Source organism: Bos indicus x Bos taurus, chromosome 1 (genome assembly GCF_003369695.1).
Source record: "Bos indicus x Bos taurus breed Angus x Brahman F1 hybrid chromosome 1, Bos_hybrid_MaternalHap_v2.0, whole genome shotgun sequence".
Lineage (NCBI taxonomy): Eukaryota > Metazoa > Chordata > Mammalia > Artiodactyla > Bovidae > Bos > Bos indicus x Bos taurus.
The window spans coordinates 150,248,509-150,260,632 of record NC_040076.1 but is presented as its reverse complement, the minus strand read 5'-3'; the positions used below and the strand labels follow the sequence as shown (position 1 = coordinate 150,260,632).

At 49.0% G+C, this 12,124-nt stretch overlaps 1 protein-coding gene across 3 annotated transcripts in view; it reads left to right on the top strand.

Moving 5' to 3' along the window:
* The window catches only part of ERG (ETS transcription factor ERG), a 316,149-nt gene that overhangs the window by 79,778 nt on the left and 224,247 nt on the right, over positions 1 to 12,124 (top strand). For all 3 annotated transcript variants that reach the window (XM_027548950.1, XM_027548974.1, XM_027548956.1), the window contains exon 3: positions 10,291 to 10,378. In XM_027548950.1, coding sequence (XP_027404751.1) covers positions 10,340 to 10,378 — 39 coding nt within the window. In that variant the 5' untranslated portion in view covers positions 10,291 to 10,339. The remainder of the gene's footprint in view (positions 1 to 10,290; positions 10,379 to 12,124) is intronic.

Genomic DNA, 12,124 nt, shown 5'->3' with positions numbered 1-12,124 from the left:
GAAGACTCTTGAGAGTCCCTTGGACAGCAACCTGTCCATCTTAAAGGAAATCAGTCCTGAATATTCATTGGAAGGACAGATGCTAAAACTGATGTTCCAGTTCTTTGGCCACCTGATGCAAAGAGCGGACTCACTGGAAAAGACCCTGATGTTGGGAAAGGTTGAAGGCGGGAGGAGAAGGGGACGATAGAGGATGAGATGGTTGGATGGCATCACTGACTCCTTGCACATGAGTCTGAGTGAACTCCGGGAGTTGGTGATGGACAGGGAGGCCTGGTATGCTGCGGTCCCTGGGGTCACAGAGAGTCAGACATGACCGGGCAACTGAGCAACATTACCATAACGGGGTGTGTGAGGGAAACAGTTCAACCTATTGCAGTACTTATTTATATCTGTTGGAATGATAAAGCCCTGTTGTACCGAAGGAGTTCAGTTTCTTATTTTTAGACGAACGTAGAGGTGCATTTGGTTTCTCATATTTCCACCTCCCACTGATCTTTGCTTACTTTAGGGAGAGCAGGCGCCCGAGCTGGGGCCAGGTTGAGCCGAGGGAGGCACCAGTTTCAAGGAGATGCTCCCTCTCGAGTGCTGATTCTGTTCCTGCCGGAGCTGAGAAGGGGTGCCTCCTGAAATTGTGGGCCTCAGGTGGACGTCTCGCTGACCTCCCGCTCCATTTAGGAGACCACTGCCCGGGGGGGAGAGTCAGACCTGTGCAGTTCTTAGGGTACGTTTTGCTATTAATAGTGAGAAACTGACGTACCTAATGTCCACTCATCCGGAATCAGTGAATCTGATGACCGGTTCTTGCAGTGAATGGATCTGTTATGATGAGTTTGCTCAGAGACCTTTTACCTAACGGGTCTGCACTTAATGACTAGTTAGCCTAAAATTTAAAATTCCGTTTTAAAATTAAGGACAAAGGGCCTTTATGAAAAGCCAGCAGCTTATTTTTTGGGAATTATTTTTTCACAAAGTTGCAGGATTTTATACAGTATCGGCTTGCTTGCTTTCTTTCCAGTATTCAGTTCAGGTCAGTTCAGTCTCTCAATCGTGTCTGACTCTTTGTGACCCCGTGTATTTCCAGTATTGATGGCCACTTATCAAGTGCTTGAAGGAAAAATGAAAGTGTTAGTCACTCAGTGAGTAGTCTGACTCTTTGTGATGCCACAGAGCCTGCCAGGCTCCTCTGTCCACGGAACTCTCTGGGCAAGAAGACTGGTGTGGGTTGCCTTTCCCTTCTCCAGGGGATCTTCCTGACCCAGGGGTCGAACCTGAGTCTCCCAAATTGCGGGTAGATTCTTTACTGTCTGAGCCGCCAGGGAAGCCCTATGAAGTGCTCACTCTGTGCCTAGCCCTGTGAGGGGTTTCAGGAGCATGATTCAATCTAAGACTCCCAAAGGCCTTCGGTTGTAGGCAGAGGAGATTCACCAAACAGTGCTTCTACTGGGGGACTGACCAGTTAGACACCGGCCAAATTTTCTGTCACACCTGTGTGAATTCAGTTCAGTTCAGTTCAGTCTCTCAGTCATGTCTGACTCTTTGTGACCTCATGGACTGCAGCACATCAGGCCTCCCTGTCCATCACCAACTCCTGGAGCTTACTCAAACTCATGTCCATTGAGTCGGTGATGCCATCCAACCATCTCCTCCTCTGTCATCCCCTTCTCCCCCTGCCTTCATCTTTCCCAGCATCAGGGTCTTTTCCAATGAGTTGGTTCTTCCCATCAGGTGGCCAAAGTGTTGGAGTTTCAGCTTTAGCATCAGTCCTTCCAATGAATATTCAGGACTGATTTCCTTTAGGATGGACTGGTTTGATCTCTTGGCAGTCCAGGGGACTCTCAAGAGTCTTCTCCAACACCGCAAATTCAAAAACATCAATTCTTTGGCGCTCAGCTTTCTTTACAGTCCAACTCTCACATCCATACATGACCACTGGAAAAACCATAGCTTTGACTAGATGGACCTTTGTTGGCAAAGTAATGTCTCTGCTTTTTAATATATTGTCTAGGTTGGTCATAGCTTTTCTTCCAAGGTGCGGGTGTCTTTTACTTTCATGAGTGAATTGCAGAGCATCAATTTGGAGTGGTAATTGAGGGTCATTTTTCCTCCTGACATCAAATAGGTGTTGTCTTTTCCAGCTCCATCAGCCAGTTCTCCAGCTCTCTAATACCAACTGAGCATCCTACAATTTGATTTAATTCTGAGACCTCCCAGAGTTAGTACCAGACACCACAGGCTAAAGGCTCAGTCCCACAAGACTGTTCCCCACTGCAGAGACCAGTGGAGAGCATCAGGTCCCCAGGTTACCCATCCTTCTGTCCAGCTGGGCTACAGTTAGTGGTTCCCACAACCTCTCTCCAGGATTCAGTAATGTTTTTAAAATTAGAGGATAATTATTTAACAATATTGTGATGGTTTTTGCCACACATCAACATGAATCAGCCACAGGTATACATATGTCCCCTCCCTCTTGAACCCCCCTCCCACTGCCCACCCCATCCCACCCCTCTGGGTTGTCATAGAGTACAACCCAGCAGTCCCACTACTGGGCATATACCCTGAGGAAACCAGAACTGAAAAAGACACATGTACCCCAAAGTTCACTGCAGCACTATTTACAGTCACTAGGACATGGAAGCAACCTAGATGTCCATCAGCAGATGAATGGACAAGGAAAGTGTGGTACATATACACAGTGGAGTATTACTCAGCCACAAAAGGAGCACATTTAACTCATTTCTAACGAGGTGGGTGAACCTAGAGCCTATTATACTGAGTGAAGTAAGTCAGAAAGAGAATGACGAATGTAATTCGTAATTTGTAATTAACGCATATATATGGGATCTAGAAAAACGGCATTGATGAACCTATTTGCAGGGCAACAGAGGAAACACAGGTGGCTTCGCTGGTGGCTCAGATGGTAGAGAGTCTGCCTGCAGTGTGGGAGACCCAGGTTCATTCCCTGGGTTGGGAAGATCCGCTGGAGAAGGAAATGGCAGCCCACTCCAGTGTCTTGCCTGGAGGACTCCGTGGACAGAGGAGCCTGGCAGGCTACAGTCCCTGGGGTCACAAAGAGTCAGACACGACCGAGTGACGAACAGTTTCACTTTCAAAGGAGACACATCTAGAGAACAGACTTATGGACACAGTGGGGATAATTTGAGAGAAGAGCCTTGAAACATATACATTACATATGTAAAATCGATAGCCAGGGGAGTTTGCTTTATGACGCAGGATTCAGTGATTCGAGAGAAGGAGCCGCAGAAGTCAGGACAGTGCTGTACTTCCTATGACAAGTTTTTTACAAAGGGCACAAATGAACAGATGGATGGGAGTTTGTAGGACGGAGGTCCAGAAGGGTCCCGAGCATAGGGACCTCATCTCCAAGGAGCGGGGGACGTGGGGATTGCTCACCAACTAGGAAACTCTCTGAATCCTGTCGTTTAGGGGTTTTATGAACATTTCATCACATAGGCAAGACTGGTTACAGATTCAGTCTCCAGCTCTTCCTCTCTCTCCAGAGGGAAGGGGTGGGGCTGAATGTTCCAGGTCTCCTATCAAGGCTCTGAGCTTCTGAGACTAGCCTGAATCCATCAATGGGTCCATCACAAGTCACTTCATTAGAACAAAACATGGTCTTGGGACTCCTGGTGGTTCAGTGGATGGGGCTCCCTGCTCCCAATATGGAAGGTTGGGGTTCCCTGGTGGGGAAACCTGATTTACTGGAGAAGACCCTGATGCTGGGAAAGACTGAAGGCAGGAGGAGAAGGGGACGACAGAGGATGAGATGGTTGGTTGGCATCAGCAACTTGATGGACACAAGTTTGAGTAAACTCCGGGAGTTGATGATGGACAGGGAGGCCTGGCGTGCTGTGGTTCATGGGGTGTCAGAGAGTCAGACATGACTGAGCAACTGAACTGAACTGAGGTGGAGAACCGGATCTGGCTTCCATCCTGCATCTGACTCTGCCCCTCTGCTCAGATGCACTACCATTTGAGGGAGCCCTGCCCCCAGGCCTTCTCGGGCCTTCTCTTGCCCATCCCCCAGTCCACACAGCACCTGAAGTGCCTGGGAGCCCAGAGCTCCTGCCCAAACTGTCCCGAGCATCTTTGGGGCCGACGCAGGCTCCTTCCTTGAAATCCATCCCCGTGGCAGGTCCTGTGTGTGCCTTTCTAGACCTGACAGGCGGCCATCAGGGCCGTGTAGACTGGAATGTCCCCATGATTGTGTCGGGGGCCAGAGCCGGGTTGGGAAGAGAAGCAGGGAGGGAGTGTCCTTTTTCTGTTCTGGCCCCAGCCCCGCAGATATCCAGGCCTTCTCTTAACCATTTGACCGCATTGCCTCCGTAATTACACAGCGCTTATTTTCCTTTTGGCCCTGTGTGCCAGTCCGCACTTGATGCAGTTTTATCTAACGCAACCCAAATCAAATATTTGTTTCTGTGTAGTAAGCTTTGGCGTTTTCAAAACAGGGATGAAGAAGGGATCGTTTCAGTTTTCAAGATACCCAATAATAAAAGAACACTGGGTTGTGAAATCCAAAGTCATAAACATATACATTACCCAAGGAATTTATTGCAAGAAGTATGTAGTCGAGAAAGGTTTTTTAGATGACACAGATCCAAGTTTTGCAAGGGTTCAAGGGCAAGTAAAGGAGAAAATAAAAGGCTCCTACAGGGATATCAGTGCATCAGGTCATTCAACAATGACCAAATATTTGAGAAATGCTCACTGGAAACACAAAAGTGAATTAGAAGAGCTTTTAAAAAAGCCTCTTTTTTAAAAAGCTTTTAAAAAAGACGAAGAACAGACACCAAAGGACTGCAAAGACAGTTGAGGGTGTTTGTGAAGGGGAGAGACAGTGGGGAAGGTGCCAGAGCCGTCACCTCCTGGGCTTTAGGGCTGCCCCTGCTTAGCTGATGTGGTCTGGAGGATGACAGCACCATTCACATTATCGTTGTTTAGTTGCTAAGTTGTGTCTGACTCTGCGACCCTGTGGACTTCAGCACGCCAGGCTTCTCTGCCTCCACTGTCTCCCTGAGTTTGCTCAAATTTGTGTCCGTTGAGTTGGTGATGTTATCCAACCATCTTATCCTCTGCTGCCCACTTCTCCTCCTGCCCCCCATCTTTGCCAGCAAAAGGGTCTTTTCCAGTGAGTCAGCTCTTCACATCAGGTGGCCAAAATACTGGAGCTTCAGCTCCATCAGTCCTTCCAATGACTATTCCTTTAGAATGGACTGGTTGGATCTCCTTGCAGTCCAACGGGCTCTCAAGGGTCTTCTCCAGCACCACAGTTCAAAAGCATCAGTTGTTTGGTGCTCATTGACATTGACTGGTCCATATGTTCCTTGAGTTGATGGTGATCCTGGTGGTGGTGGAGGTGGTTAGTATCATATACCCTGGCTCCCTAGTGGGAGGGATGGGAGGAGCACTGGTTCCCCGTTTCCCTGCCTTCCTGCCAGTCCGCGTGCCTCTTGCTCTTAAAGGCTTCATGGTGGCACCTCTGTGACTCTCTCCCTCCTCTGGGTACTCTCCATGTCCCTTACCAGGCAGTGTCCCTGGCTGCCTGCTGTCATGACTGAACTCTGAGTATCTGTATCAATTGTTTCCCCTTCTCCATCCCTTGAAGGGCGTGGCTATATTGCATCTGGAATCTATATATCCCCTTCCCCACAGCTTCATCCTTATGCCTTGAAAGTACCCCAGACTTCCTCATAAAAGACATGAGACATAAACAGTCGTTATTAAGTTTATGTCTTACTGGGTTACAGATCGAATGGCCTTTGTGACTTCTGTGATGCATCTGTGGTCTTGGATATCCAGAATGTTGATCCTGTTTCACTGTGCTTAGAAACCCCAGCAGGCTGGCAGAGTCCCATCATGGGAAGTGAGGATTCAGCTTGGAGGGAAGGGCTCCGAGAATCCCAGAGTCTTCTGGTTGAAGTTTCTCAGTTCCTCTTCAGTTTCCCAGCTCATTTTGAGGGTGGGTCAAGGTTTTAGATCATGTCTGGTAGCTCAGACAGACTGGAAAGAATCTCCCTGCAATGCAGGAGACCTGGATTTGATCCCTGGGTTGGGAAGATCCCCTGGAGAAGGGAATGGCAACCCACTCCAGTATTCTTGCCTGGAGAATTCCCTGGATAGAAGAGCCTGGCAGGCTACAGTCCATGGGGTCGTAAAGTCAGACATGGCTGAGTGACTAACACTTTCGTTCTTAGATGAATGGAAATGCTTTATTTGTAGGTTGAGGCGAAGTCAGTTTCTTTTGAAATTCCTATTGGAGTCACCTTTTATCTCTCTAGTTGGGAAAGTCTTGAGGGGCATCTAGGTAACCTGGTTATTAAAAGCATATAGTGTATATTGGTAATTGCCACAAAAATGCCATGGAACACTGTATCTCCAGTCTCAGTGGTTTAAAACAAGGAGCATTTTTTCTGCTCATGAGCCTGTGGGTCTGCCATTCACGTTAACCTTCCTGAGAAGTTTTGGTTTTGTAGTTTCCCTCACGTGCCCCAGGTTTGATGGGCTCTCAGATGGATGATCAGTGGTCTTGGCTGGAGAGATTGGATGACTGGGCTTTTTCCACATGCCTCACATTTGCAAAGCACTAGCCCCGGCAGGTTCCCATGGGGCTAGAGAGTTTCAAGTGGAGACGCTTGGTGTCTCTTGAGACCTGGGCTCTCCTCCTGTGTTCTGTTGGATGAAGCAAGGCCCAGGGGCAGGCCAAGAACCGGGCTTGGGGAAGCAGACCCTACTTAGCAAGAGGAACCCCTGTCACGGGCGGAAGGCACGGACCTGGAGAGGCATGGAGAACTGACGCCCTCTGCCCTCTTTTAACCCACCATAGCATGACAGGAAAGTGTGAGCCTGCTAGCCCCCGCCTTCTCTGTGCATCTCCAGCACGTGCAGGGCACTTTGGTTTCCTATGTGGGCCGTGAGCCAGTCCCACGCTGAGCAGCCTCACACAACAGCCTACTTGGTGTTTCCCATAATCCCGTACCAGGCTGGACAGTTCTCCTCTCCCGATGTTGCCAGGGGCTGTGGTCATCTGAGACATGATCATGCTGGAGTGTCCAGGGTGGCTCCTCTGTGGGCCTGGCACGTGGGCCGGGTCCCAGCCATGTACCTACCTTGGGCCCCCGCCACATTGCTGTGCCGCCCTGGGGCACGGGGACTGGGTTCCCACAGGTGGGAAGGGAGAACTGTGCTCAGGGCCCCCCAGAGCCTCCTTCTGCAGCGTTTCAGGACCAGAGGTGGTTGCTAAGTCTCCTGGGCTTTGAGGGTAGGGGACAGGCTTGTGGTGTGTGTGTGCAGGGGGGAGGGGTAGTGTGGGGCGAGCTTCCTAGGGGGGATGCTGAAGCCTACAAAAAGAACCCTTGTTCCTGAGCATGGGGTTCTGCAGCGGTTGGGTGGGTGGGGGCTTCCTATTGTCTGGAAGCCCTGAGGAGGCTGTCCTGGGGGAGTCGAAGGAATTCCCCCACTCCCCAGGGGAGCCAGTTCCGAGAGATCTCTGGCCAGGCCCCCGTGCTCTGTCCTCTTCCCCCTAGTTTGCCAAGAACGTGGGTTAGCTTCAACCATTCCCCAAGTCAATTTCAAGACCTTGCTTCATTCCTTTTGCATATTTAGCAACTATTATCCCCCAGAGGACTTACTTTTGACTTGAAGGGGGAATTGCATATTTCCCAGGATCAAGAAATTTGGCTTTAGGAAAAAATAATGTCTGAGGTTCCAAGTTTGTTATCTTCCTGAACAACCAAGCTCCCTCTGTTCTTGGGACTTACAGCCACCTGGGGGATAGACTCCACCCCACCCACCCCACCCCCAAGCATTAGGGCTTCCCTGGTGGCTCAGAGGTCAAGACTCCACCTACCAATCCATTGAGACCCTGGAGACACGGGTGTAATCCCTGGGTCTGGAAGATCTCCTGAAGAAGGAAACAGCAGCCCATTCCAGTGTTCTTGCCTGGGAAATCCCATGGACAGAAGAGCCTGGCAGGCTGCAGTCCGTGGGGTCACAGAGAGTTAGACACGACTGAGTGATGAACACGCACACACCCCCAAGCATGCAGACCTGAAGATGAAGGCATCCCATGAGAGGCCGAGCTGTGTCAAAAGTGGATGTGTTTGTACCTCGAGAGGGTCAGAAAGCCTGGATTACAGATGTACTCCCGTGAGAGCCCCAGCAGACCCCCCCGGAGTGATGTGTTTACAAGCAAACTTGGAAGTCCGCGTTTGTGTCTGTCTTCCTGTCATCAAGTTGCTTGTTTTCATTCTGAAGTTTACTACTGCTCAGAGTCAGAGGCCTGATTTACGAAAAAGAAAACACACAACAGTAACTGTTAAACAAAAAGTGATCCCACCTAAGAACATAAATTAGAAAAAGTTGTTTTCAGTGCCAGAAAGCAACCGATGGCTAAGACCTACAGAAGCCCAGGGCTGATTGGGGAAACGGTGCCTGGAGCCCTGAGAAAGGGTCCTGAGGATGGGAGAGGTTCCCCCTGGGGTCAGCTTTGGCTGGACTATGGCCAGGAATGGAGCGGGCCTGCAGTGGGTGGTGGGTAGCTGCGGGGAAGAAGTACCACTGCCCTTCTCTCCTCCCGCCCCCCTGAGCAGCAGACAGTGTCCCATTGGTCGGACTTGATCGGGCCCAGAAGGCAAGGGCACTCAGCTGAGGTCGTCTGTAGGGGTCAACTCTGGGGGGCACTGGCAGGCTGTGGGGGGTGGAAAGTGGAGACTGGTTCTGGGGTGGGAAGGCAGAAAAGAACCGCAGCATGCTGGTTTGTAACCTGAAGAAAGGAGTATCCTGGGTGAAGTCTTTATCCCTAGAATACTGGTATCATAACATTTAATTCATGTGGGTTTAAATTGTCAGTACATTAAATTATCTTCACAGTACAGGGTGAAACCTGTTAATTATGTGAAACCGAAGATCCTTTTGGGTCTTGGTGTCAGGCCAGTCTGACCTGAATCCCGGCACTGTTTCTTATTAAGCATGTGATCTTGGAGAAGTTAGTGACTTGCCTGGGTGTCCACAGGCTTCCCCGGTGGCACAGTGGTAAAGAATCTGCCTGCCAGTGCAGGAGATGCAAGAGACAAGGGGTTCGATCCCTGGGTTGGGAAGATCCCCGGGAGGGGAGCATGAAAACCCACTCTGGTATTCTTGCCTGGAGAATCCCATGGACAGAGGAGCCTGGTGGGCTACAGTCTGTCCATAGAGTTTCGAAGAGTCAGACATGACTGAGCACTTGAGCAATCATGAAGCGTACAGATGTGTGTTGCTGTTCAGTTGCTCAGTCACATCTGACTGTTTGTGACCCCATGGACTGCAGCACGCCAGGCTTCCTTGTCCTTCACCATCTTCTGGAGCTTGCTTAAACTCCTGTCTTTGAGTCAATGATGCATCCAATCATCTCATCCTCTGTCACCCCCTTCTCCTCCTGTCTTCAATCTTTCCCAACATCAGGGTCTTTTCCAGTGAGTTGACTCTTTGCATAAGGTGGCCAAAGTACAGATATATAGATGATATTAGTTTGGGTAGAAATATCAGAGTCCAATTCTATCAATACAATAGTAATTATCATTTTGGGGGGTCTCATTTCTTCCTTTGAATGATTGCTCATAGATGCTGCTCATGTAAAATGATGTGTATCAACTGAATTTGACTTGAATTTTGGGGAGCTTGACATCTTACGGTTTTGGGGATTAAAACTAAATGTTATTCCCGACATAAGAGAAGTCAGGTTTCTGGTCACTTCATTCACTGTCCATATCTAAAGGCAAACATCTGAGGAGACCTTCACTGTTCACCTAAAACTGTCACAACATTGTTAATCATTATATGTGCTCAGTCGTGTCCGACTCTTCGCGGCCCCGTGGACTGTAGCCTGCCAGGCTCCCCTTGGGAATATTCCAGCAAGAATACTGGAGTGGGAAGCCATTTCCTCCTCCAGGGGACCTTTCCGACCCAGGGATCGAACTCATGTCTCCTGCGTCTCCAGATTCTTTACCAGCTGGGAAGCCCCGTTAATTGGCTATTGCTGTTGTTGTTCAGTGGCTTAGTTGCGTCTGACTCTTGGCGACCCTGTGGACTGCAGCACACGAGGCTTCCCTGTCCTTCCTCATCGGTTATACTCCAATGCAAAATAATTTTTTTTTTTAAAGGCAAACATTTAATGCAGGGCTGGGATTTCTTTACTGTTGTGTGTGTGTGCTGTGTTCAGTCCTGATGGAACACAGAACACAGATTCGTGGCTGCTTACGGCTGTTTATGACACCCCTTTGTGTCTCCTAGCTGCCTGGGATGCTGAGTGAATGGTAGCCGCGCTCGCCTCCTGAAGGTCATGATTCAGACTGTCCCAGACCCAGCAGCTCATATCAAGGTAGGTTCCATCCTGGCCACAAAACTGCCCTGACTTCCTCCTTGACTGGATTTTCAGACCTCTGCCCACCTCTCAGTGAGTACCAGGGTCAGCCGTCTACAGCTGTGAGCCAAACCCAGTCCACTGTCTGTTTTTCCACAGCTCAGGAGCTAAGAAAATGCCTTTCACATTTTTAAATGGTTGAAAAAAAAAATCAAAAGCATATTTCGCAGTGCATGTAAATGATGGAAATTTAGATTTCATTGTGCAGAAGGAGTGTTCTCCTGGGCTCTAGCCATGCTCATTTCCATGCCGTCAGGGGCTGCTTCCACGCTGTCATGGCAGAGTTGAGCCCTTCCAACTTGGGAGACCATATGGGCTGCAAAGCTGACGGTATTTACTATCTGATTCTTTGCAGGGAAGGAGAGCTGACCCCTGAGTTAGCATCGAAAACCACATCCAAACTCTCTGACTTCTGTTCTAATTCCATCTCTTTGACGCTTCCCGAGGTTACCTAGGGAGAGACGGGAGGGGTGGAGGCCCGGGTTTCCAGCGCTCAGCTGCCGTGTTATCGGGGCACCCCGACACTTCAGCAGCTCGTCACCCACACCTGCCCCCCTCCTCTGCCCACTGACAGCTCTTCTGCGGGCTCTGGAGGTGAGAGAACTGAGGGGCTGAGACTCGAGCCAAGGCAAGTCCCTGCAAGGAAGCCGGCCCGTTCCTTTTAGGGCTCCGCGTCCACGTGGTTGCAGCCACCGGGAGGAAATGAAGTGATGGTTTTCATATACTTGACCCAAATAAAAGTTACAGAAAACGTTGGGGCTTGAGCTACATCAGCCAGATAGGCTGTCTGCACCTGCCCTGGTTGGTTCAGCTGTCTGCATTGGCCCAACTCGCTCACTGCCTTGCCAGTTCCTGACTTTCCCCATATAAATTCATTTCCCCAAGTGGCCTGGTCGGTTTTTTTTTTTTTTTTTTTCCTAATTTTTACTTTTTACCTGAAACATTTATTGAAAATTGAAAATGGCTTATAAAGGAGAAAGTTTATGGTATTGAACGATTTTACCATTTTGGGGGGGTTACTAAAACATAAAACACCCTCCGAAGTGACATGTACACACGCATTTACATACACGTGTGCATTTTAAAATCAGTGTATTTGGAAAAGTGTTGTGTACCATGTGCAACTCACGTTCACACACATTTGATTTCTTTGAGAATGGAATTAGAAGTAATGAGTTTTAAGTGTGTGTGTGTGTGTTTTTTTTTTATAGCTTTTTGGGTGTTCTTGCAAGTGTGAGAAATACAGGGAGTCCAAAGGGTGTGGAGGATGCTAGATTTCTTCCAGGGACTGAGAGGAGAGGACCTTCTGGCAGACACTATCGTCTGATTTCTGTGTGACGGTTTATTGGGGTATGGCTGCTATGTCTACAGAAACACAAGTGGGAAAACTCTTGTGGCGGTGATAAGGTTTCTTCAGAAATATCTGGAACGTGTTTGGTGAGTGTGTTTGTGCTACACCCAGATGGAGGAGGGGACCTTTTTTCTTTTCAGTCTCTGTTAATCACGAAGCCACAGGTTGCAAAGAGAAGCTCTCGGAGAAGGAAAGTGACACAAGAAATATCTTCTGAAGCTCAGAGTATGAGCAGCAACAACTGAAATTCATTTTGACTGGCGTTTTATTTGTAACCAACCAGAAGGAAAAGATGAGGTCAGCAAGAAATTATTGCAGATTTTTAAAGTTAATTTATCCAGTCCAAACAGACA